The sequence below is a fragment of the Ovis canadensis genome, chromosome 18, assembly GCF_042477335.2.
Source record: "Ovis canadensis isolate MfBH-ARS-UI-01 breed Bighorn chromosome 18, ARS-UI_OviCan_v2, whole genome shotgun sequence".
Classification (NCBI taxonomy): Eukaryota; Metazoa; Chordata; class Mammalia; order Artiodactyla; family Bovidae; genus Ovis; species Ovis canadensis.
Window position 1 is genome coordinate 44,127,799 of NC_091262.1, and position 26,001 is coordinate 44,153,799.

At 52.7% G+C, this 26,001-nt stretch overlaps 1 protein-coding gene across 3 annotated transcripts; it reads right to left on the bottom strand.

The window, feature by feature from the left end:
- Window positions 1-47: 47 nt before the first annotated feature.
- Window positions 48-25,627, bottom strand: CIB2 (calcium and integrin binding family member 2). Of its 3 annotated transcripts, XM_069560246.1 has the most exons (6): window positions 25,248-25,561; window positions 18,455-18,489; window positions 6,863-6,974; window positions 3,770-3,917; window positions 1,064-1,259; window positions 48-659 (listed from the first exon to the last, which is right to left on the bottom strand). In XM_069560246.1, the coding sequence occupies exons 1-6, from the start codon at window positions 25,296-25,298 to the stop codon at window positions 638-640; spliced, it is 564 nt and encodes a 187-aa protein (XP_069416347.1). In that variant the 5' UTR covers window positions 25,299-25,561; the 3' UTR covers window positions 48-637. The 3 variants fall into 3 exon arrangements, with proteins under 3 accessions (XP_069416347.1, XP_069416348.1, XP_069416349.1); XM_069560247.1 differs by lacking the exon at window positions 18,455-18,489 and having other exon boundaries at window positions 25,248-25,627; XM_069560248.1 differs by lacking the exons at window positions 18,455-18,489; window positions 25,248-25,561 and adding an exon at window positions 14,868-14,940.
- Window positions 25,628-26,001: the final 374 nt, after the last annotated feature.

The following is a 26,001-nucleotide window of genomic DNA, read 5'->3' on the forward strand; positions in this document are numbered from 1 at the left end:
AGGTGCTCATGGGGAGTTTTCAAGGAGAAAAGGGGTCAACAAACAGAGAACATGAAAGTGTTTTACTACCAGGAGTTCACAAATCTGGACAGCACACACCACTGAGGATTCCACGTCGTCGGGGAGGGCGGATGGGGTGGTGGACAGGGGCCGAGTCCTTGCACCCACGGTTCCCACAGCTTCACATTGGGAAGGGCCGGGGAGAAGGAACAGACGGGCCAGGGGTGCAGCCCAGCTGTGGGCTCTAGAGAAAGATTGCATAGCTTGTTAAACCTTGTCCTCTTTTTGTTTTTCCATTTGCCCCGGGCAACCCGGGTGCCTGCCCAGCACTTGGACAAGTCAGCACCCCAGCCCTGTTAGGGGTTCCTCCTCCCCCTCCCACTGGGGCCATTTCTGATGGGAGTAGGGAAAGTGGGGGAAGAGAGGGAGGGCCTGGGGAGGGCCCACAGGGGGACTGGGAAGGGCCCTACTCCTCACATCCCCCCTTCCCTGGTTTTTTTTTTTTTTTTTTTTGCTGAAAGGGCCAAAGAAGTGTTTGTGGGTGTAAACCGCCGAGGCCACAGCTCCACTCCTAGGGAGCTTGGAGGTCACACTCATGCGGGCACCGGGCCGGATGGTCGGCTTCTGGTCACTGTCCTCAGATCCGGATATGGAAAGTGCTGGAAGGAAGGAAAGAGCAAGAAGGGGTGAGCGGCTCTGGACTGGGTGGGTAAAGGTCCTCGCAGAAAGCCAACCAGGCCCCGCGTCCAACCCTGGACAGTCCCTTCGGGAGGACACAGAGTTCATGAATAATCCACACGGGGGAACGAAGGCCTGGAGGGCCAGCCGTGCCTGCGCGTCCAACCCCACCTGACCAAAGGGCCCCCAGGTCTTATCCTTCCCCCGAGAGTCCAGCCCTGCTGGGGACAGCGGGCTCACCAGGCACACACGGAGGGCAGCTGGGCTTGGAGCCTGACCTGCCTCCTGGGCCGCACGGGGCCTGCGGCGCCACTGCTCTTAGGGGTCTCCCGGCTGCAGCCCCCACGAGGCCCACCCCACCCAAGCCAGCCCCTTGGAGCCGCACCTGAGGAAGTCCGGGGCCTTGGCGATCATGTCCTCAAAGTCTGCGAAGCCCAGCTTGCCGTCACCGTCGAGGTCGGCCTCTTCGATGACCTTGTCACACACCAGCACCACCTCGTCCTCGTCCAGCTCCGACTTGGTGAGCCGGGCTAGCGTCAGCTGCAGGTCCTCCTTGCAGATGAAGTTGTCTGTGTTGAAGTCTGCAGGGAGGGGGTGGGGACACTCAGGCCACTCTCCTCCAAGCTGGTCACACCAGACACCTCCCCGTGCACCCTCTGGGGACACTGGATCCTGCTCTTCAGCCAACAGGGACCAAGGGGGGCTCACCCACAAGGCACCTCTGGACACCACGTTCAACAGACCCACATTCATCATCTGCACAAACCCCCAGCACGACGGCAAGCACACACTTAGCCTGAGACACTTGGAATGTCCAAATCTGAGGCTTCCTGGGAACATGAGACCCAGGCCAAACGGCCCTCCTAGCTTTGCCCCACAGTAGACTTCGTGTTCCCTCTAGAGCTAAAGAAACCAAGGCCCAGACAGGCCAAATGACTGAATCAAGGTCAGATGTCTGCTTGGATGGGAAGCTGGGATGCTGACCAGGGCCTGGTTGATGCTAAGACCCACATTTTCTAAACTGCACCACATTGCCTCTGGCCCCTAGCCAGACAAGGAGGCCAGGAGACTCAGAAGGCCCTCAGAGAAAGGCCCCATGCCTGGCTTCAAAGAGCAGGGAACGATTTGATTCTAATCCTTGGCAAAAGGCACTACCGCTGCCCACAGCCCAGCAACACGTCCAGAGGGCCGAGCCACACAGGCTCATAGAGGGAATGGGAACACCCTTCTGACTGCCTTTCAACCCAACTGTCAACTCTTTCTTCGCCCGTGCTGTTTCTTCTACCTGGAGGGCACTTCCCATGTGTCTGTGCAGCAGACTCCATCAAATTTTAGCTCAAACCCCTCCTCCTGGTTGGTTGGGGGCTGGGGCGGGGGTGGGGGTGGTGCTTCCTAGACATAAGGGCTCTTCTTGCCAACTGGCCAAACCCTAGCATCAGTGGTAGTGAGGAAGAGCACAATGTAAGCGCTTCAGGCTCCATCTCATTTAATTTTCACCATGAGCCTTTTCAGTGGGTACAATTAGAACCCCCACAGTACAGATGAAGAAACAGGCTTGGAAAGGACAAATGACTTGAGGTCACATCCCTGCTCAGTGCGGGACCCCGGAGCCCAAGCTCTTGTCTGGGCACTCTCCATGGCGCATCCTCACACTGGCCTATGAAGGGGCCCTGGGGCAGGCACAAGATAGGATACTTCTCTGCCCTCTGGTGGTGCCTCTCTGTAGGGCTAGCCAGACGGGGAACCCTCTGCCCATTCTATATGAGGAAACTAAGGTCAAGGGAGTGGGTGACCCTTGCTAGAGGTCAGGGCCCAGTTTTCCCCCAGCACCAAACCCCAGGTCCCCAGTTGCCTTTCTCCATTCTACACTCCCATCCAGGGAGGTTGGGCAGCCCTGGTTCTCCCTTCACCTGTCCCCATGCCTGCCTGGCTTCCCCTGTGTGCCCTGCACTTCCCCTCTCTGGCAGACGATAGCCTTTCCCAGGAGCAATGTCCTGGGGTCCAGCATTAAGGGGACGATGGGTGGAATCTGAGAGGTTTTTTCCTTGAACCTTGTGGGTGTAGTTTGTGGAGAAAGACAAGGTGGATACCATGCCTCTGCTGTGCAAATACAATGTGGGTGCAGAGATGTATGTAGATGAAAGTTCCCTGAAATAAACAGGACAACTAGAAAATGAAAAAACAGCCCAGTGGACCCCACTGCCTTGGGATCTCCTGGCTGACCAAAGATGCGGGGGACAGGAGGTTTGTCCGTGGCTCCTCTTTTCCAGGACGGGTTCCAACCCCTCCTTGGGCTTCAGAGTTCCCATCTGAGCACTGTCTGAGGGTTTGACACCAGTCCCAGTCCTCTGGAGCAGAAACCAAGGGCTTCATGGGTGTTTGGCGCCCTCTGGTGGCCAGTAGGATAATGGGTCCTGGGCTGGGCTGGGGTGAAATGAGGTCACCCTATCTCTGGCAGCAGTTGCTGGAGTCGGGGTTGGGGGGACCAAGGAGCCTACCTCTCAGCCCAGCCTCACCACCTGCAGAGGGCTCCTCTCCAGAACTCTGGCCTCTGCCAGTCTAGCTCCTCCAATTCACACCTCCAGGGTGCTGAGAGAGCTTTCGAGAACACAGGGCTGCCTGGCCTCACCTGAAGCCCCATAGTAACCCCCAAACTCCTTGGCTGGCTCCTCAAAAGCCCAGCCACAATGACCTCTCCAGACTTACACTGTGCTCATCCCAGCACGGTCGTCTCCCTGTCAGCTCCCCAAGCCCGGTGCCGTGTGCTTCCCTGAGCTCTTCATAGGCTGCTCCCTGTCCCGGGTGTGCCCGCCCGCATTCTCCTGTGAACGAACTCCAGGCCCTGCTGAGAGGTTGCCGCGTGTGAGCTCACTGCATGCTAACTGCCCACTCTCCCTCCTCTGATCTCAGGACCCTACAGGTGTATCTCATGTACAAGTTGTCCCCTCTGGCCACCGCGCTGGACAAGCACTCTTCAAAGTGTTCTTGGTGTCCCCAGTGTCCCCAGGGTGGGAACCGGTAATAACCAGCTGGCCTATGGAATGCCACCGCCACACACAGATTCACAGCCCCTGCTCTAGGCCCAGGTTACCGTAGATCTTGAAGGCGTAGCTGGCCTTGAGATCGCGGGGAGCCGACTCACATAGCACAGAAAACATGTCAACAAAGTCATTGAAGGTGAGGTTCCCCTCACCATCCTCAGAGAAAGCCTCCACGATCCTTTCCTTGAAGGGATTCTCCTGAAGAAAACAACCACAGCAGTCACCATGGGTGCAGGCTCACTGGGAGGACCCTGGAGTCCATCTGTTATACCTCTGTGACCTAACCCCTCTGGGCCTCAGTTTCCCCATCTGTAAAATGGGAATAATAATCACACCTACTTAATTGGGTTGCGAGAGGGTTAAATGAGTTAAAAATAAGGTGTTGGTACAAGGCCCGGCACATCATGAGAAATGCCAGGCTGGATGAGTTACAGGCTGGAGTCAAGATAGGCATAAGAAACAAAAACAACCTCAGATAGGCAGATGACACGCTAATGACAGAAAGCGAAGAGGAACTAAAGAGCCTCTTGATGAGAGAGAAGGAGGAGAGCGAAAGGCTAAATATTAAAAAAACTAAGATCATGGCATCTGGCCCCAATACTGCATGGCAAATAGAAGGGGGAAAGGTGGAAGTAGTGACAGATTTCCTCTTCTTGGATTTCAAAATCACTGCAGATGGTGACTGCAGGCATGAAATCAGAAGACAACTGCTTCTTGGCAGGAAAGCAATGACAAAGCTAGACAGTGTGTTGAAAAGCAGAGACATTACTCTGCCAACAAAGGTCTGGATAGTCAAGGCTATGGTCTTCCCAGTTGTACGGCTGTGAGAGCTGGACCATAATGAAGGCAGAATGCCAAAGAATTGATGCCTTTGAACTGTGGTGCTGGAGAAGACTCCTGACAGTCCCTTGTAAAGCAAGGAGATAAAAGCAGTCAATCAAGGGAGATCAATCCTGAATATTCACTGGAAGGACTGATGCTGAAGCTCCAGTATTTTGGTTGTCTGATGCAAACAGATGACTCTTTAGAAACATCCCTGATGCTGGGAAAGATTGAGGGCAGAAAGAGAAGAGGGTGTCAGAGGATGAGATGGCTGGACAGCATCACCTATGCAATGAACATGAACTCTGGGAGATGGTGAGGGACAGGGAGGCCTGGTGTGCTGCAGTCCATGGCATCACAATGAGTCAGACGTGACTGGGCAACTGAACAACAGCAACAAGGCCTAGCCCTAGTGAGAGCTCTACGAGGGTCACGTTCTGTTATATTGTTCAGATGAGCAGGGTGCCCACTGGAGGCATCACCTCTTCCAGCAGGAGCAGGGATTAGGCCCATTACCCAGGGAGTACATGGAGGCTCCTGCCTTGACATGCAAGAGAAGACGATGTTCCCGAGTCCAAATTCGTACTGCTCACAGCACAAAAGGCCAGTATATCAACTGGCAAGGGCTAGCAACTTTATTCATAAAAGCAGCAAACTGAGAAGATGGCAGACTCATGTCCCAGAGAACCACGTTGCCTCAGTTAGAATTCAGGCTCCTTCTAAAGGGGGAGGGAGTAAAGTGAAACATTTCCTGGTTCTTATCAGCCTCTGGAGTGAGTGAAGTGAAGTCGCTCAGTCGTGTCCGATTCTTTGCGACCCTGTGGACTGTAGCCTACCAGGCTCCTCCGACCACGGGATTTTCCAAGCAAGAGTACTGGAGTGGGTTGCCATTTCCTTCCCCAGGATCTTCCCGACCCAGGGATCAAATCCAGGTGTCCCGCATTGTAGGCCGACGCTTTACCGTCTGAGCCACTAGGGAAGTCCGGAGGGGAGGTGTTAATTTCTTCCCCCCTGCAGTCATTCATAGTTGGGCCTGGTCAGGATGTTACCTGTGAGCTAAACAAAGATATTTTAGCTTAATGCTCACTACCTGGGAGGCAGGGTTCCCAGAGATGGGCCATTATGTATAATTTAAGCTTAGAGGCAACATCCCTTTAGAGATTAATTTGGAAGAGAATATAAAGGTTGTTCCCTACTACTACAGTTCTCAGCTCAGACCAAGATCATGGGAGGCAGAAGTGGGCTCCAGAGGTTGGATAACTGGGCCAGGATCAGAGAATCACTCAGATCCCAGGCCAGCAGTCACCCAACTCCTGTGAATCTTCCTAGGCCAGCCCATAGGGAGGTGAGAAGTTATACCAACAACTCCTTCCTCTGATCCCAGCTCACTCAGGGCCCATCTCTCCCGGAGTCCTCTACCGCAGCTGGGCCAGCACTGGGCCACTCCACTCTGCGCCCAGTCCAGCAGAGGGGGCTGAGAGACAACACCATGGTTCCTCCCAAGTGCCTCCTACCCTCGAATGATCCTCGAGCCTGGGCTCAAGCCCCCACTCTAGGCCAGCCTGGCTGCTTGTCCAGGGCTGAGCCTGTGACTTACTATCCCTCAGGACTGAGGTCACAGCCCGGATACAGGCCCCAAGTGGATACCCTGACCCCAGAGTCACCCATTTGAGACCTGGAGAGGGGCTATTTGCAAAGACCCACAGCAACGTGCTCTAAAAACCAAATGCTTTTTTACTATTGAAGTGCACTTTCTGTGTATTATAAGTAAGGAACTCGGGAAATGAAACTCTTAGGTCAAGTATATAAACAGTTTGAGGACCAGCAGCATCAGCCTCATCTGGAAGCTTGTTAGAAAAACAGATCCTTGGGCCCCACCCAGACCTACTGAACCTGAATTGGGATTCTGACAACACCTCGAGGTGATTTCTGGGCACGTTAAAAGTTTGAGAAGGGATGCTGTGGATGACTGTGCTGTGAGAGACTACAGCCACGCAAGGAGGAGGCTGGAAGAAAGTTGCCTTCAAAAGCAGACACACACAAGGTCTGCCAAGGACAGCAGCTGGGCCGCCTAACAAAGGGGTGAGCAGGTGAGTGCAGGCTAACAGCCTGCAGACCAGGGGGCAGCACTAGTCACAGCACCCTGACGCAGTCCCACACACGGGACTCATTTACTCAGAGCGCAGATGAGGAAACTGAGGCACAGTGGGGGGTTCAACTCAGGTCTAGGTGGCTCTGCTGCCCCACCATCCGGAAGGGCACACCCCCCAGCCCCCAGCCTCCTCCCGAGCTCTGCCTGGCAGCAGCGGCCGCTCGTGTACCCGGAGCTCCGGCATCTGGATGATGAGGCTCATGGGCACGTGGACAATGGGGCTCTTCCTGTAGTCCATCGGGACGAGGTTGGGGGCCAGCTCATAGAACCGTGCGTGGAGCCTGCAGGGGAAGCACAGAGAAGGGGCTGGAGGGGACACAGGCCCCGGGGCCCTCAGAGGCCCAGTGCTGCCTGCCTGCACCCTACCTCCCATGCTGGAGATCCACGTTGGCCAGGAGCCTGGGGAGACCATCTCCTCTGCCCACAGGGGATGGCATCTGTGAGGAAGGCAAGTTCTGCCCAGACCCGTGCTGATATCTGGATTGGGTCCTGGCGTTCCCACCACCACTGCTGCTGCGGCCACTGGGCACCCCCACCCTCAAGGGCCTGCAGTCCCACCTTATTTTTTCCTCTTTAGACTCTCATAAGAATCTATGTGCCAGGCATGTCACCTCTTTCATTCTCCTACGACCGTGTGGACAGGTGCACTGTGACCACAGTTTATACAGCTCAGCAAACTGAAGCCTGAAGAAGTTAAGGGTGACTGGTCTACCATCACACAACCAGGAAGTCTCAGCGACTACGGCTGGAACCCAGGACCGGAAATCCAGAGCAGAAGCTCTTAACGCCCCCTCCACACACCATTTCCACTGTTCCCCACTCCTGACCTGCTGAAGACCTGGCCCAGGTTGATATCGTCCCCAAGCTAGGCCCCGAGGGTTGCTGGGTCTCTGCAAGAGCTTCCAGAAACCCTCACATCCTGGGAAGCCCCTGAGCCTGGGCCACCCACAGCTTCTCTCCAGCTGGGAGCTGTTGGGATGGAGCCCACTGCCCTGAGCCTGGCCCTCCTCGCTGATGGGTTGGGTCCCCAGCTCCCTCCCATCCTCCCGCCTGGCTGAAGAGTCCCTGGAACACAAGCCCGCCTCCATATTGTGTGGACCCTCAGAGTGCTGCCAGATGGGGGGATAAGTGTCAGGAGCATTGACTGGGGGGCCATGGTAGGTAACCTGCCTAAGGTGAGGCCAGGGCTGCAGGGGCCTGGATTGAAGGGGCCCATACTTCCTGGGGCCCATCTGCCCTGCTACCCTCAAAGCCAGAGCAACCTTGGTCTTCTTCTAAGCAACCTGACCCAGTGACACACTCCTAGGCCCATCCTTAGCAGGCCCTTCAGCATAGCCACCCAGTTCCCCATCAGGTTCCACCCAACTCTTGTTGCCCGGCTGCCCAGCCCTCTCCATCAGAGCAGATAACTGCTTGCCCAGAGCACACATGTGATGTCAGCCACTGTTCAGCAAGTGCTCACTCCGTGCCCAGCTCTGGGCTAATCCTATATGCACCGCTCTACAGTAAGTCCCCAACACACGAACCTTCAAGTTGCGAACTTTTAGAGACACAAACGTCTGTTCCCATGTCCAATCACCTACGTTAGTTCACAAGACTTCTGTATATTGTCACACGTGTGCATCCCCTACAAGTGGTTGTGCGTTTGTGTACTTTACAGCACTGTAGAGAGTACCCAAGTGCAGAATCTGTGTCAGACTAGGTCTGCAAGAGGATGGACCTCACTAAACTCCTTGCTGTGCGACAACACTCATTCTGATACCAACGAAGGCCTGATAGAAGGCAGGCCCAAAGAAAGGATAGAGACAAAAGGAAGAAACTGAAGAACCAGAGAGATTCATGACACAGGAGCTGGCAAGGGGATTTTCTTTATTTGAGGAGGCACTGCTGGTTGCTGATTCACAGGACCCGATGTAGAACAGCACAGCAAGGTTGCGGCAGCTGTTCAGAACGCAATCCGGTGCTACTGTGTCATGAGAAAAAAAGAGCTACTACTCAGACATCACTGGATTGTTTTTCAAGAGGGTAGATAGAACTGAATCAGCTAGGAACAAAGCATCTGAGCCATCAATGTCAGGGATGAGTGAAGCTGCAGTTTGCCCTCCATCTCCTATTGCTGGTGACCCTTCAGCTCTGCCATCTCCCACCTCCTCTCTCTCCTCCAGTCAGTGACTTCTTACCTGTTCACTCGATGCCAGCCCCTGTATGCCAGCTATTGTACCATGCTACTGTACTTTTCAAGGTGCTGTAAGATTTAAAATGTCTTATTTTCTGTATTATTTATGTGAAAAATATTATAAAGTTATTACAGTGCAGTACTACATAGCCAATTATTGGCTGGGTATCTTCTTTGCTCTCACTTTTGGCATCGAGGAAAAATCGGCCCTATTTTATACTGTCCCCAAACATGGAACCAGGGTTCTGTATCACCATTTATGTGTCTAGTTTCATATGCTTTCGAGAGGACCATCACATTTCCCACCTGACCTAGGCATTTGGGATGTGTTGTTGGAGTGTTTCTGGGGGTTGGCTTACACCTCCACAATTATGTGGGGTGGCTGCAGCAGGAGTGTGAAGTCAGACTAAGGCTGGAGCCCTGCCTAATCCTCTCATTAGCTGCATGGCCTTGGGCAAGCAGGTTAACTCCATGGAGAACAGACTTCTGAACATGCTACCCTCCTCTCGCCTGTGAGGATTAAAGAGGATGGCATTAGTAAAACCACCTTGCCTCAACAGGTGGCTATTAGCACACTGCCTGCCATGTCAGGGGCTACCTGGAAAGGAGGGATTTGGGAGGTCTCTGGGTACTGGTGGAGTTGAGGAGGTGTCTTCTGGGGTGCAAAGGCCATCTTCTGCCCTGGGACATAGATCTGTTCTGATTCCACGACTAAAGTGATACTGGATTTTTTTTTTTTTTAAGAAAATTCAAGGAGAATTTGTAAAGATGAATCCCTGTGGGAGAAACTTTGAAATTGTCACAGAACTACATTCCTATCACCCATCCTCCCAATAAAGGGCACTACTGAATTCAAGATGTATATATCAGTCCCCTCCTAAGTCCCAGGAGTAGAAATGATACCTATGCTTGATATCTATGCTACTTGAACTGGTCCAGAGCATGAGGCAAAAAAGCAAAGGCCTCCCAGTTTAAGAAGTCAATAATGCTGTATGACCCTTACACATACAGATGTAATAATCTTATAAAATAACATTAGTAAATCAGGTCCAACAGCATTTCAAAGAATAATACATTGGGACCAAGGAGGATCTATTCCAGGAATGCCAGGAAGGATCAATGTTTGGAAATTTGTGACTACAAATTGCATTAGTAGGCAGCAAACAAATATTTCAATCATCTTGATGGCTGCATTTATGATGAGACAACTGTATGGACACAGAAAAATATCTGAAGGGCACATGTTTACACTGATGGTCCCTGTGGGACAGGAGCAAAGTGAGAAGAGGGAGGCCAACTTTCACTTACCACTTCATATACTTGTGAATTGCTTCAATTTTTTAGAGTATTAATAAAAAGTATTTTAAGGTACATATTAATTCTCATCAATAAAGAAATTAAAATGCTTGGGACTTCCGTGCTAGTCCAGTAGGTAGGACTCAGTGCTTTTAGTGCCGAGGACCCACGTTCAATCCCTGGTCAGGGAACCAAGATCCCGCAAGCCACATGGCATAACCAAAATAAAAAACTTTAAAAATCCTTCAGTTCAGTTCAGTTCAGTTGCTCAGTCGTGTCCAACTCTTTGTGACCCCATGACTTGAGCACACCAGGCCTCCCTGTCCATCACCAACTCCCGGAGTTCACTCAGACTCACATCCATCGAGTTGGTGATGCCATCCAGCCATCTCATCCTCTGTTGTCCCCTTCTCCTCCTGCCCCCAATCCCTCCCAGCATCAGAGTCTTTTCCAATGAGTCAACTCTTCGCATCAGGCGGCCAAAGTACTGGAGTTTCAGCTTTAGCATCATTCCCTCCAAAGAAATCCCAGGGCTGATCTCCTTTAGAATGGACTGATTGGATCTCCTCGCAGTCCAAGGGACTCTCAAGAGTCTTCTCCAACACCACAGTTCAAAAGCATCAATTCTTCCGTGCTCAGCTTTCTTCACAGTCCAACTCTCACATCCATACATGACCACTGGAAAAACTATAGCCTTGATTAGACGGACCTTTGTTGGAAAGTAATGTCTCTGCTTTTAAATATGCTATCTAGGTTGATCATAACTTTTCTTCCAAGGAGTAAGCGTCTTTTAATTTCATGGCTGCAGTCACCATCTGCAGTGATTTTGAAGCCCAAAAAAATAAGGTCTGACACTGTTTCCACTGTTTCCCTATTTCCCATGAACTGATGGGACCAGACGCCATGATGTTCATTTTCTGAATGTTGAACTTTAAGCCAACTTTTTCACTCTTCTCTTTCACTTTCATCAAGAGGCTTCTTAGTTCCTCTTTACTTTCTGCCATAAGGGTGGTGTCATCTGCATATCTGAGGTTATTGATATTTCTCCCAGCAATCTTGATTCCAGCCTGTGCTTCTTCCAGCCCAGCGTTTCTCATGCTGTACTCTGCATAGAAGTTAAATAAGCAGGGTGACAATATACAGCCTTGATGTACTCCTTTTCCTATTTGGAACCAGTCTGTTGTTCCATGTCCAGTTTTAACTGTTGCTTCCTGACCTGCAGATAGGTTTCTCAAGAGGCAGGCCAGGTGGTCTGGTATTCCCATCTCTTTCAGAATTTTCCACAGTTTATTGTGATCCACACAGTCAAAGGCTTTGGCATAATCAATAAAACAGAAATAGATGTTTTTCTGGAACTCTCTTGCTTTTTCCATGATCCAGCGGATGCTGGCAAATTGATCTCTGGTTCCTCTGCCTTTTCTAAAACCACCTTGAACATCTGGAAGTTCATGGTTCACATATTGCTGAAGCCTGGCTTGGAGAATTTTGAGCATTGCTTTACTAGCGTGTGAGATGAGTGCAATTGTGTGGTAGTTTGAGCATTCTTTGGCATTGCCTTTCTTTGGGATTGGAATGAAAACGGACCTTTTCCAGTCCTGTGGCCACTGCTGAGTTTTCCAAATTTGCTGGCATATTGAGTGTAGTACTTTCACAGCATCATCTTTTAGGATTTGAAATAGCTCAACTGGAATTTCATCACCTCCACTAGCTTTGTTCGTAGTGATGCTTTCTAAGGCCCACTTGACTTCATGCTCCAGGATGTCTGGCTCTAGGTGAGTGATCATACCATCGTGATTATCTGGGTTGTGAAGAGCTCTTTTGTACAGTTCTTCTGTGTATTCTTGCCACCTCTTCTTAATATCTTCTGCTTCTGTTAGGTCCAGACCATTTCTGTCCTTTATCGAGCACATCTTAGCATGAAATGTTCCCTTGGTATCTCTAATTTTCTTGAAGAGATCTCTAGTCTTTCCCAGTCTGTTGTTTTCCTCTATTTCTTTGCATTGATCACTGAGGAAGGCTTTCTTATCTCTCCTTGCTATTCTTTGGAACTCTGCATTCAGATGCTTATATCTTTCCTTTTCTCCTTTGCTTTTCGCTTCTCTTCTTTTCACAGCTATTTGTAAGGCCTCCTCAGACAGCCATTTTGCTTTTTTGCATTTCTTTTCCATGGGGATGGTCTTGATCCCTGTCTCCTGTACAATGTCACGAACCTCATTCCATAGTTCATCAGGCACTCTATCTATCAGATCTAGGCCCTTAAATCTATTCCTCACTTGCACTGTATAATCATAAGGGATTTGATTTAGGTCATACCTGAATGGTCTAGTGGTTTTCCCTACTTTCTTCAATTTAAGTCTGAATTTGGCAATAAGGAGTTCATGATCTGAGCCACAGTCCGCTCCTGGTCTTGTTTTTGTTGACTGTATAGAGCTTCTTCATCTTTGGCTGCAAAGAATATAATCAGTCTGATTTTGGTGTTGACCATCTGATGACGTCCATGTGTAGAGTCTTCTCCTGTGTTGTTGGAAGAGGGTGTTTGCTATGACCAGTGCGTTCTCTTGGCAAAACTCTGTTAGCCTTTGCCCTGCTTCATTCCGTACTCCAAGGCCAAATATGCCTGTTACTCCAGGTGTTTCTTGACTTCCTACTTTTGCATTCCAGTCCCCTATAGTGAAAAGGACATCTTTTTTGGGTGTTAGTTCTAAAAGGTCTTATAGGTCTTCATAGAACCATTCAACTTCAGCTTCTTCAGCATTACTGGTTGGGGCACAGACTTGGATTACTGTGATATTGAATGGTTTGTCTTAGAAACCAACAGAGATCATTCTGTCGTTTTTGAGATTGCATCCAAGTACTGCATTTCGGACTCTTTTGTTGACCATGATGGCTACTCCGTTTCTTCTAAGGGATTCCTGCCCGCAGTAGTAGATATAATGGTCATCTGAGTTAAATTCACCCATTCCAGTCCATTTTAGTTCGCTGATTCCTAGAATGTTGATGTTCGCTCTTGCCATCTCCTGTTTGACCTCTTCCAATTTGCCTTGATTCACAGACCTGACATTCCAGGTTCCTATGCAATATTGCTCTTTACAGCATCCTTCATCAAACATAAACAAAAGGATACTCTATCTCAAATCAACACCCAACATTAAACTTAAATGACAAAGTAAACATTCCCATATAACTGGGGTTCCTAACCATCACCACTTGGGCCTCCCTGGTGGCTCAGCAGTAAAGAATCTACCTGCAATGCAGGAGACACAGGTTCAATCCTTGGGTCAGGAAGACCTCCCGGAGAAGGAAAGGGCAACCCACTCCAGTACTCTCGCCTGGGAAATCCATCACAGTAGCCTGGGGGGCTACAGTCCATGGGGTCGTGAAAGAGTCAGATGTGACTTAGCAACTAAACAACAAGACCATCACCATTATTATATAACATTTCCCCCCTGCGTTCCCATCAATGTAATTAGTCAGGAAAATAAAATAGTGTGCTTAAACTTTAGAGAGGAGGCAAATTATTATTTGCTGGAAAACCAAGAATAGCCAGTTTAAAAATGATTTGAATGAGAAAGAGCTCAATAGCTCTTCTATGCAATAGGTTTTCTATCAGTATTCACCTATTCAAAAATACTATATAAAGAAGATCTGATTCACAATACAACCCCCCAAAAAACTCAAAATAACTACACATAAAATAATATGAAGTGTGTACAAGGAAAACCATGGAACTTTACCAAAGGATGTAAAATAGTTAAGGAGTTAGATAACTTTACTGATTGGAAAGACTTATTACTACAAGGATGGCAATCTTCTCTTCATTTTCTTCTTCTTCATTTTATAAAATGAACATTTTCTTCTTCATTTTATAAAATGAACACAGTCTTAATTGAAATCTGCAAGATATTTGAGAACTTGTCAGCCTGATTCAAAAGTCTGTTCAGAAGAATCAAGGTAGGAGAGTTGTGGGGAGACCATGAAAAAAGAGGAATTGGGCAGATGTTTGCCCCATTGGATGTGAAAACTGTTTAAAGCTACAATAAATAAAACCGTATGGAACAGACACTGGTGTAGAAGAGGCAACCCAAATACAGTATAAATGAGATTAGTCCATGACAAACAGCATTTGAAATTAGTGAGGAGAAGATGAATTCTTCTGGAAGTCACAGATAGGTTGGTGGTCCACACTCATGACTAGCTTTCAGGTAAAATAATAGTTTAAAATTTAGTTGATAACACTTACAAATTAAACTTACATGACAAACCTTGATTCCCTGATCACACTGAGGCTTGATTTCCCCAAGGTCACAATCAGTTGGGGCTTAGGAAGAGCTTTTCTGCAGATCCTGGTCCCAAAACATTCCCAGCAGGGTACACAGGTTCATTTCGTTGCAGGGTATGTTGGCCCTGGCAGGCAGCAAAGTTTGAGACCCTTGGAATATTCAATGGATGATTTGGGGACAGAAGACAGGAAAGATGTAACAGCCAGTGTGACTGAGGAAGCAGGGAAATGGGGACTCAGGCGTGGCTGTTAAAGACCAGTTAGAAATAAAAATCAAAAGCCTGAAAAATGTCCACATCTTTTGATCCAGAAATCTGTGAGAAATGTACCCTAAGGAAATAATCCCAGCGGTGTGGGTTACATGTCAAGGTGTCCCAGGAACGTTCCCTACAGTGCTAATTGTAACAGCGAAACTTTGCAAACCTGTATGTCCAACTAAATGAACTGAAGAGGTGGTGAGATCAATTTTTAAATCTTATCTATCTTCACAAGTCGCCTAAAAGGAAAAGAAATTTAAAGCAGATTACAGAACAACCTGATCAAAATTTCCAATAAACACATACAAAGGAGACTACTTGCACAGTATGTACCTAAAGGTCAAATATATCAAAACGTTAATAGTTGTTGTTTCTGGGTGGCAGGACTGCTGATAATCTTTTGTTCTCTCTTGCCTGCTTTATTTTCTAATTTTCTACCGTCATCATATAGCACAGGAGAAATAAAAATTAAAAGTAATTAAAATACATTATGCAGAGTTTCTAAATGGTTGAGAAAATAAAACAGAAGATAAAGTAACCCATAGGCAAGCACCCCGGTGCCAGCTGGGTCTCTGTGCTCAGGAGCACAGGTTAACTGGAGGCTGGGGGAACCACCTACGGCGAAGAAGGTGGCTGAAGGTGGGGCTGCCCAGTCAGGATTAGCATCGGGGTGGAAGAGCTGTGCCCTGGGGAGCAACTGGATCCTCCCTGGAGTGGGGGTGGGGTTGTGTTATGTGAGTAGGGAGAAGTGGGGGAGGGGAGAATTCCCCGATGGGTATCTGAGACTCGGTATCACTGACCCGAGGCTGCCAGAGAGCTTGGTCCCAAGCTGCAAAGAAGAACCTGCCGCTCATGTTTCCTCCTCGCCATCTGGTCACTACTCAGGGTGCAGCTCACCCAGAAACCCATCCAGGTGGGGGTGGGGATACAGCGCTGGAAGGCCCCTGAAGCCCTGGCATCAGGACCCCTGTGATCTGGTCCCCACTGTGTGGCACCCGCTGTGTCTCAGTTGTCACCTCTGTGGCGTGGGGATGAGAGTGCCCCAGCCCTGTTTTTCCACGGGCCCCAGTGGCTGGGAGGGCAGGGTGACAGCGTCGTTCAACATAACACAGGCTGCTTGGAGGGCCCTGGGCCCGGGGCCTGGCTCTGCCGCTGGCCTGGCTTGGTGTTGCTGGCCAGGGCCTTGCTCTGCGCCCTCTCTGGGTTCGGGCCCTTGGTCGTCCCGCCTGGACCTGAGATGTGAACAGCGTGGAGAGGACGCGCCTGGCAGGGGTGGTCAGTCACACCGGCTTTTGCTGGGGCTCAGAGAGAAGGCTGGAGAAAAGCCAGGGGGCTGAAATTGGAATTGAGCCATCGTGGCCACGCCTGGACAAGTAATCCCTCACACTGCCCGGCCTTACCGCCCTTCCTGAGGGTGGACCAATGGGCGACAAAACTCCAAGCAGCCTGTGTTATGCTGAGCAACGCTGTCGCCCTGCCCTCCCAGCCACTGGGGCCCATGGAAAAACAGGGCTGGGGGCACTCTCATCCCCACGTCGCAGAGGTGGCAATTGAGACACAGCAGGTGCCACACAGTGGGGACCAGATCACAGGGGTCCTGCTCCCAGGGCTTCACCCCTCCTCCACCCCACTCGACCAAACTTTGCAGAAAAAGCACCAGGTCTGGTCCCTGACGAGTGCTAACACAGAATTGAGTCCGGAAGGAACCAGAGACAGAGCAGGCAGCGGGGGACTCAGCGAGGGTGTCCAGCTACCAGAAAGGGTCCTTTCCCCACATTGCGGATCCCAGGCCTGGGATGAACTACAGAAGCTGGTACAGAAGGATGTAGAGCTGGGTGGGCCAGGGCTGTAGGGAGCCAGGAAACCCCCTACCCCTGCTCAGACCACCTACCTGCCTGGGACTGATCATCTGCCCAGAGATCAGGGTCCCCCCACAAAAGCCTATCAGGCTGAACCCAATTCCTGGCCTGGCCTGTGAACCACCCTCCTCCCCCGGGCAATGCTGCTACTCTCAGTGAGACCGCTGGGGATGGGGAAGGTAGAAGCAGGTCTGTGCCCTTGCCTCCACTGCTCCTAGCCTGGAATGTTCTCCCCTTGGCCAACCCTACCTATCCTTCATCCACACATTCTTCAAGTGCTTCCTGGTGCCGTGCCCAATGCCAGGCGCGAGGAGCCTGTATCCTGAATGACTTCAAGTCCAGGGGGAAATGGGACCGGAGCCATGAGCCCACAGAGCCCCCTACGAGGCGTGCAAAAGCATTTGGGGGAAGGTAGCTGGGAGCTCACAGAGCAGATGACTCTGGAGTGGGTCTTGAAGGATGTGCAGGAACACAGCGGGGCAGCCTGTGCAAAGGTCTAGGGACAAGCTTTTGTTGCCCGAACAAAAATGGTGGTGGGCCTCACAGGACAAGCAACCTGGGCCTGGCATCTACAGAGGTGGGGGGTGAGGATGGTGGGAGCTCCCTGCAATAGAGGATTGATGTGGTGAGGCTTAAATGAGGATCTCTGCCAAGAACTGTCATAGGTAAGAGGTGTCACTGGAAGGGCTGGGGTGACCTCTGTGTTGTGACAGTTCTGAGGACCATCTGTCCAGATGGGAACCCCAACCCACACATCATTCAAGCTACAGACAAAATTCTGTTATCAAAAAACATACTCTGGCATTCCTCCTCTCAGCCATGCTATGAGGAGAGGTATCATTACCCCCATTTTATAAAAGAATCAGAGGCTCAGCAAGGCTGCATGCTGGTCTGAGGCCAGAGCTGGGAAGTGGAGCCCAGGTTTCTGCTGATGCCAAGGGCTGCGGGCTTTGCCCCTGACCCTGTCTCTCCAAGGTGGTAGGAGTGGGTGTCCCTACCTGCCCAGGGGACAAGCTGGAAAAGCAGCCTGGGCAAAGGAAGGAACAAGGGACACTGTCTGGGCAGAATGGTCACGGCAACGACAGACCACATCTCCCCTGGGTGGTGTAACAGGATCGAGCCCTAGCCTGCCCATCGACCTCCAGGGAAAGCGGTCCTGAGACCATGCTGGCTTTTAGTGCCACCTAGCAGTCCAGGCAGGGGGGCTGGTACGGCCTCTGGGACCAAGCTTCCTGGCATTCTATGAGTCCCGCCCTCCATCTGGTCCTGGAGCTCTGAGGCTGCCAACAACCTTCATCTCTCCTGTCCAGGCCCACCCCACGCCCAAAGAAAGGGACTGTCCTGGAAAGAGACTCTCAGTGGACAGCTCAAGGGCAATGAGGGCATCCTGCCATGCCCCTGACTTCTGGACCTCCCAGGAATGGCAGGACATCAGAGCCTGAGCGTGGGGGCTCTTAGGGATCCCTGTCCAATGACAGGGACCTCCTAGTCGGATAGGTTTCAGGAGGGCAGTGAAATAGCGAGCAGCCTGGAGTCAGAGGCCAGGTCTTCAGTCCCTGGCTGGGCGACTTTAGCCAAGCTGCTCAGCCCCATCTGTAAAGTGAGGATAAAAGGATTCTCCTGTTACAAGGGCACAGCGAGGATTAAATGAAAATGTTTCTGAAACTGCCCACCATGGAGCCTGGCACGCACTCGGTAGACGTTCCATTCCTGGCAGGAGGATATGGGCCAGCTCCTGAGTTCATACAGCAGCCCACATTAGGCTGCTGGTGGAGGCGGAAAAGCTTATCCCCAGCTCCGGCGGACCCTGCACACCCCTCTCCCCGCAACCCCCTACCTCCAGGGTGGCCGACCCCACCCTTGCCCCCGGGGGGTGAACAAGAGCCGCACTTACTTGAGGATGTCCTTCTTATTGAAGAAGGTGCAGTCCTGTGGAAGGAAAACACACATACAGTCGGCTGTAGGGGCCCCGGGCTCCTTCCTTCCCCGCTCAGAGCCGCACAGGCACAGCCACCAGCCCTGCTGCCCCGGCCCATTGAGGGGAGCAGTCTAGTGGGGCCACGAACCGCCTCCTGAAGCTTCTGACCTGAGCCAGGGAGCTGAGTGTCCAGCGCTGCGGGGCTGGGAGGCACACATGGGGGGAGGGCATTTTGGGGGCGCCGATGGAGGGTTCCAAGGTGGATGCCATTGATTTGAGGGGCTGGGGGATACCCTGCGGGAGAGAGGAGTGGCTGGGAGACACTCAGGAGACAAAACAGGAGTGAGGACCGACAGGTGTCACACAGCCCAGCTGCAGGGGCAACATCCACGCGGCAGCCCCTGAGGATGGTGTCTCGAGGAGCAGTGGGTGGTGTGTGTCCTGAGTGGCCGCAGGCAGCAGACCTCTGCTCAGAGGCTGAGAGTTCCAGGCACACAGACCGGGGAAGCCCCAGCATCTAACTGCATCTGTAGCCACAGGAACAGAGGAGGCTAGAGAAGGCAGTGGAGAGGTTGGCGTGTGGGGGAGGAGGATGGTGGGCAGGGAGGAGCTGGCAGCATCTGGATGGAGGCTGGGTTGGAGGCTTCCCCAAGTAGGCATGGAGTCCCCCAGGTAGGCATGACTCAGGGTGGGGACAGGACTCGGTCCAGAGGTCACCCAGATTTTAAACTCTTCTTGAGGGTCCTGCCTTTGTCTGGATAACCTGACCCTCACAGTCATGCCTCTGTCCACAGCTCAGCCTGCCTGGTGATGACGGCTACTATGCCAGGCCTGGTGGGAGGTATGGAGGGGAAAAGGACCCAGCACTTCGTAAAATACCCAGCCATGAAGGGCTTTTGTGCTTATCCCCTGCCGTCTGGCTCCTCTGCCTTGGCCTGTTGTTGGAACATAAGGGAGCCCAGAGCAGGCAGGGCCTCCTGGGTAAGCTGACTACAGCTGGCTCTGACAAGGGGCTAACGGCCACAGCCCCAGGAGTGCAGACAGCTGGGCTTGCACTGGGTGGGACCTGGAGCCCCGGGCCCTGGGGCAACTATACAGCACGTTGAGAAGAACCCGAGGAAGCAGGCCCACAGGAGGCACCTCCAGGGTTTCCAGTGGGCGCCTGAAGGCGAGCCAAAAAGGGAGGCTTGGTGGTGATTTCCAGGCCCCACTAGTCTGTCCTGAGCTGTTTGCTGTTCTGCGGGTGTTACACTAAGGACCCTCATGCTGCCTGGCCCTTCTGAGAAACACAGGAGCTTCTGCTGGGGAGGTAAGGCTTTGCTTTCAGTGATGGCTCCCCTGTAGCATCTAGAAGAGGCCCAGGCTGGGGAAGCAGTGTCCTCTCCGCACCCCACGTGGGCAGAGAATTCCCTGGCCCACAGGCCTAAGACTCAGACAGGATGGAAACCACGTGGGCTGACATTTCAGGAGACCCCAGAAACCTGAAGCAGGCAGCAAAGGCCGCCCAGCTGGGTCTTCCAAGTACAGACTTCTCTCAGCCCCACGGCTGCTTCTTCGGCCTGATGCTGCCCAGCGAGAAGGGTCAGGGTGCTTCCAATCAGCACAGTAGGGATGTCAGGGATGAATGTGGAAGAGGCCGGGTTCTGCTCTCTCTTCCCCTGCCTATCCTCTTCCTCTCCCCTCCCCTCTCTTTTCTCCTCTCTCCAATCCCCTGGGTTGGAAAGGAAGTATCTGGGTCTTGATGTGTGAGTTTTATTGGCAACAGATAGGAAAGCTTCTCACATGACCCTAGTCCCTTACTGCAACTACTTCCCTCTGTCCACATCAATGGTCCTCAAGATGTGGTTCCTGGACCAGCAACATCACCATCACCTGGGGACTTAGTGGAAATTTAGATTCTTGGGCTTCTCTCCAGACCTACAATCAGCAACTTTGGGAGGGTGGGGCCCAGAAATCTGCATTTAGAAAAGTTTCTTCTCATGATGCTGATGCTTGCTAAAGTGTGAGGGCCTCTGCTCTAGAGCAGAATCATTTGGGGACTGCTTAACTCCCTGCATCCTCTCCCATCATCACCAACAGACCCCAGATCAATTATGACAGAATCCCTGACGGTGGATCCAGGTACCAGCAGTTTGCAAAGTCATCAGGTGACTGCAACGTGCACCTGGGAACCATACCACAACCAGTCCGTGATTATCACAGGCTGGTCAGTAGGCACTCTGAATATCCAGTTTTGTTTCGTTCTCATCACTAGCATACATGGGGCGGGGAGCGAGGCATTACCTTCCCATTTTGTAGATGGGAAAACTGAGGTTCAGCAAAGTTGAAGAGCTTGCCCTTAGTCTCACACACACACCAAGGGCTGGGCTGGAACTCAGGCATAGGTGCTTCTTGACCACTGACTGCTGACAGGAAACAGAGCCGCAGGCCACCCAGGCCAGTCCCACATCCACCACTCCATCTCCTGCTTCCGCTGTGTATTCCCATATGATACACGGTGCGTGCGCAATACAGACTGGGGGGATGAATGACCAGACTTTTCCACATAAACCTTCCTTCCACAGCAGTTACATTAGCAATTCACTGGCTGGGGAATATCTCACTGAAGGCATCGGCCCTGCCTCATCTAACCTTTCTCCTCATTCTGAACATTTAGACACGGCCATTTCTAGGTTTTTAACATTACCAATAAAGCTGCCCTGAACCTGCTCACTGAGTGATGTTTTGCTCTTTCGTCTGTTGACTTATTTCCCTGGAACACATCCCAGGGAGGCAGCTCACGGAGGAGGAACCTAGCAGGTGCCTTAAAAGCTTCTCAGGGCTCTGAGTAGTCTGGCAGTGGAAAAGGGTTAATAGTCAGATTTAACTTCTCATCTTGCTTTGGATCCTTAGGCAAATCAGTCTCCTTTTGGAACCTCAGTGTCTGCATCTGTAAAATGGGATACTGCCTCTCTGAAAGGGGCAGTGAGAGAAGCAAATAAGCTAAATTGCAGAATACAGGCCACAGTTTATGGGGCTTCCCTCCCCACTTTGGACACTCCATCCAGTGACCCATGTCCCAAAGGCATCCCTTCAGAGTCCGCAGCTCTGTGTCTGCTCTCATCCTGAAGACAAAACAAAAACCCTGCCCACCTCCATCTGCTCAGCTACGCAGGGAGTCAGTGCCACAGGTCTACAGGAACTCTTCCTTATACTCCATTGAGAACAAATGTCACTTCTTGGCCCCTGCCCTTCCACAGGGATAGGTCTTCAGGGAAGAGTTCCACCTCAGGTTAGGGTCACAAAGGGTAGGAGTGAGGGATGAAGGGGCCTAATTCAGGCGAGGTGGGCCCTCAGGACTTGCAGCAGAAGATAGGGCAGGCTGGGCTTTCATAGTAGAAGTGCAAATGGTACAGCAGTTAAGGCTGGAGTTCCTCCTCCAAGCCTCTATTCATGCTGCTCTCCCAATCTGGACTGCCTTCTCCACCGTGTCCAGCTTACCCAAATCCTTTCCATGTTCCAAAGCTCAACTCAGGAGAACTTTGCCCAGGTAGCCTCCCTGCTCGTCTACCTGTGCCAGTGGTCCCAAGCCAAGCCACAGCCAGTCCCAGCTGGAGTGGGCTCTCCAAAGGGCTCGGCCAATGCAAGCCTGGGCACTGCCCAGCCGACCACCACACAGCTCAGCTGATCCCCACAAGAACTCTTGACACAAGCACAGCAGAGCTAGTATCATTCCCGTTGGGAGCTGCAGACACCGAGACCCAGAAGAGGACAGTGGCTTACTACAGTGTACAGAACTATAGCCCCTCCATGACTTCAAGCCAGGACTTCAGAATCGCTGGAGTTCCTTCCCTTCCTTGGAGCTATGCTTTAACAAGTATTCATCCAAACATCCTCATTCAAAGTTCTGCACTGCCTTTTCTGTACCTGAGCGGGGGACACACAGGAAATGGGATGGAGAGTAAACACTGATGACTGGGTATAAACCATTCTGTGGCCACAAGAAGGACTGGGATGAAGGCATCAGGGAGCCTGTCTCAGAACGGTGAGGCCTGGCATGGACAGAAAGATGGGTCAGACTGGGATGCTGAAGAAGCGAGGGGAGGGCACCAGGAGAACAAGGCCAGAGGTGAAGCCATGCTTGGCTAGAAGCCCTTCGGTGTGCCTGGAACTTGGGGTGCTAGGGGAGGGGTGAAGAATGACTCTGGAGGCTGGCTGACCCCAGACTAGGCCGGGGTGAGCTCTGCTCTGCACTCTGCTTAGGCTATTATCCCAAGACACTGCGGAATTCCAGGGGGAAGAGAGGGTCACGCCCATGTTTTAGAAAGATCCAGCACATCCTTGACCCTGCACTTCTGCTCCAGGCATGCACAACCGAGAGATGGACAGCTCCCTAGGGCCTCCCACAGCAGTAGAGGGTTGGATAATATGTGTACAGCGCAACTCTAGGCCCAGGAATTCTTTTTTAAAGGAAAACTTGCTTTACAATGGGGATGCATGCTGTGTCTGCTGAAAGAAAATGAGAAGGAGGGAAGGGAATGGAATGAAAACCTGAGGGATTGTGGTAGCAGCGTGTGGATGGAAATTACATCCTGAAACTGAGAGGCCTGGCCCCTTTCCGGCTGTGGAGATGGAGGAGGGGGTCCCCAGGTGAGCCCCCAAAGAGGCTGAGTCACAGGACTTGTTCTTGACTGAAAACATGGGCCATAGCAGAGCAGTGTCAGACTAGCTGGAGGAGCAGTGGAGGGTTCTGGGGAAGCCATGGGCCCTTGGCAGTTTGAGGGGTCGGTGGGAGGGAGTTGGATCTGGAAGGCAGAGAGGTGGTCTAGGGAGACACCTGAACTTTGGGGATGAGGACTGGGGAAGAGGGCAGGAAACGCTGGGGATCTGTTGGGGGAGGGGTGGCTGTTACTCGGGGTCACCCCCAGCGGCCCTGGCTGGCCCTGGCTGGCTGGAGAGTCTCAGAGAGGGAGATGTGGGGCTCTCCGGTTTCACAGCTCTCACTTTTCCCACCAAGCTCAGCCTCTGGCAAAGGATCAGAACCCAGCACTGGGCCTGACTCTGAAGGGAAACTCAACGCCAGGCTGAACTGAGTGGGAATCCAGGTTCCCCACCCTCATGAGGGGACTCTCTTGAGCGTGGCTACCTGCTTGCTTGGCCCCACCTGCAGGTCTTTACCCAAGCGGTCTTCTCGGTCTGGAAGGCCTCTTCCGGGACCCTGATGACCAAAATGCCACTGATCTTTCAAGGGTCTGTGCAACTGCTGTCTTATTTCCAGACCTACCATTCAAAGCAAAGCTCCCCTTCCCTCCAGGTCTCCCATTGACCCCTAGAGCCCTCCCCTAGAGCACACTCACCGCCTGCCTCTCTGGAGGTAACAGTCTGTTTCTGCAGCCAGCGAGGGCCTTGAAGACAAAGAGTACACACAGCCCCCAGCCTCAACAAAAGGACTGAGCCTTGAATTCACAAGTCAAATTCTTGTGTGAACTTTCACTCACAGGGTACTGAATGGCTCCTCAGCCTTTGTTTACTCTCCTGTAAAACAGGGCTAATAATCCTGCTCTCGGTGATGATCAAATGACTTGATGCATAGAGAGCATTCATTATAGCGTTGGGCACACGGAAGGCACTCCACCGATGTGGCGCCCCCTACTCCTTCTCAGGGCCTCATGTGGAACTGAGAAAGTACTGTTATTGACAACCAGCACTTCCAGGAGCAAAAGGGGTGCCCACATCAGAGGACCCATACTTCAGGTTTGATTCTGAAATGTTCACAAAGGCAAGGGGCGGCCATGGAGACCCTACGGGTGTTCATCTCCCCCAGTCATGCTTCACATAGGCCACAATACTGTCTAGGCCTCTCTGCCTGGCAGAGCCTGGAAAGAAGCATCAGAGTTGGGCCTGGGAGGATAAGCGAGATCACCTGAAGCCTGAGGAGCAGCATCCCAGAGAATGTGCGAAAAGGAGCAGGAAAGAGCCCAGTGTGTCAAGGGAAGGAGGATAGCTCTGCGGTGGCTGCAGTGCGCAGGGCAGGAAAAGAGCCTCAGCAGGCTGGCCAGGGCTCTGGGCAAGTCAGGAGTTTGGGCTCCATCCTGCAACCACAGAAAAGTTTGCACATGGGTGGGAGGGCACTGGGATATGATCTGGGCAGCTCCCTAACTCTGGAAGCAGAGGGACCTAGGAGGGGTGGTTGCTGGGGCCTAAGGGAGCTAGGAGAGGTGGCCACCTAAGGCTGGCACCTGGCTTGACTTCTTGTGCCAGTTACTTTCACGCGGGGGGCAGAGAGAAAGATCCCAGTGGGTAACAAGACATCCCCAACCCAGAATCGTATTTGGGGACTGCCGAGCTTCACTTCCAACCCAGCTCATTTCTGCTGCACAGACTCACTCTCCTCGGCGGCCTCCCGGGTTTTGAGGGCTGGGAGAGTCCTCCCTCCAGCTTAAGTTTAAGGATTCCATCTCAGCGCCAATGTGGGCTCTGGGATGAGTGGTCGGGAAGGGGTTTGGGTCCAGACTGGGGCCAAAAGCAAGAAGTTTGAATGAGAGAGAGAAAAGGGGAGCAGAAAGACACGCCTGCGAGAATCTTCTAACTGGAAAGCTCTCATTCCTCGGGTGGGGAAACTGAGGCTTGGAGAAGTCACCGGCCCAAGGTCACGCGTCGAGCTGAAGGCAGAAGCAAGGTTTGAACCTGGTGAACCGGCCGGCTTTCGGGAGGCCTCTGCAAGCGACGGGAAAAAGAAGGGAGGGAGACGAAGGGCGCCGCTTCGGGATCCGGGGGCGGCCAGACTCACCTGGTAGTTGTCCAGCTGCTCTTCCGTGAAGATGGTCTGCTTGTTCCCCATGGTGGCCGCGGCGCCGTCGCTTGCCCGCCCGGGCTCCGCCTCCCATCCGCGGCCGCCGGAGCCCCGCGCCCGCGGCCCTCGCCAGCCCCGCGGCGGGCAGCTTCCGACGGCCGCCGGACCCACCGCCCCGCCCCGCCCGCGCCGCGCCGCAGCCCACCGAAGGGGGCGGGGCGGGGGCCTGGGAGGCGGGGAAGCGGACCCGGAGCGCGGCGACTCCGCCCCGCGGCCTGGAGAGGGCGGGCGCCCGGCTCCCGGCTGCCGCGCGCCCCGGGCCCGCCAGGGGGCGGCCTGGTCTCGGGAGGTGCTGCCCGGCCTGTCTGGCGCCCGCGCCCGAGGCGGCTGGGCGGACCCGGGAACTTCCGGCCGCCGGGAGTCCAAGGGGCGCGGGGCTGAGGGTGCCGGGCCCGGACCGATCCATCTGAGGGGTGCAGTGGGGGCAAGTAGGTGATCTTGGCGCCCCTGCAGCTGGGGCGCAGGGCGTTAGCGCGGAGCAGGGGGAGAGCCGAGGACTGTGAGTGCGTGGATGCAGCCAGGGCCCGGTTCTGCCAGCATCTCACAGCCTGACCTTGGGCCCAGCCCCTCCGCGGAAAAGGAGGGAGTCTCTCGAGATGACCTTTAAGGTCTCTCCTGGCCTGATCTGGCCTTTGACCACGGCCTGGACAGAGTATCTCAGGCCTTCTGGGTCCCTTAGGGAGGAGGACGG

Bases quoted from the DNA above. Each gene is read 5' to 3' on its own strand.
- CIB2 (XM_069560246.1), bottom strand. From the start codon at position 25,298: ATGGGGAACAAGCAGACCATCTTCACGGAAGAGCAGCTGGACAACTAC. The intron at 3,918-6,862 runs GTACACGAGCGG...TGTTTTCTTCAG, and splicing joins TCCAGATGCCGGAGCTCCGG to GAGAATCCCTTCAAGGAAAG. The intron at 660-1,063 runs GTGCGGCTCCAA...CCTTCCTTCCAG, and splicing joins AAGGCCCCGGACTTCCTCAG to CACTTTCCATATCCGGATCT.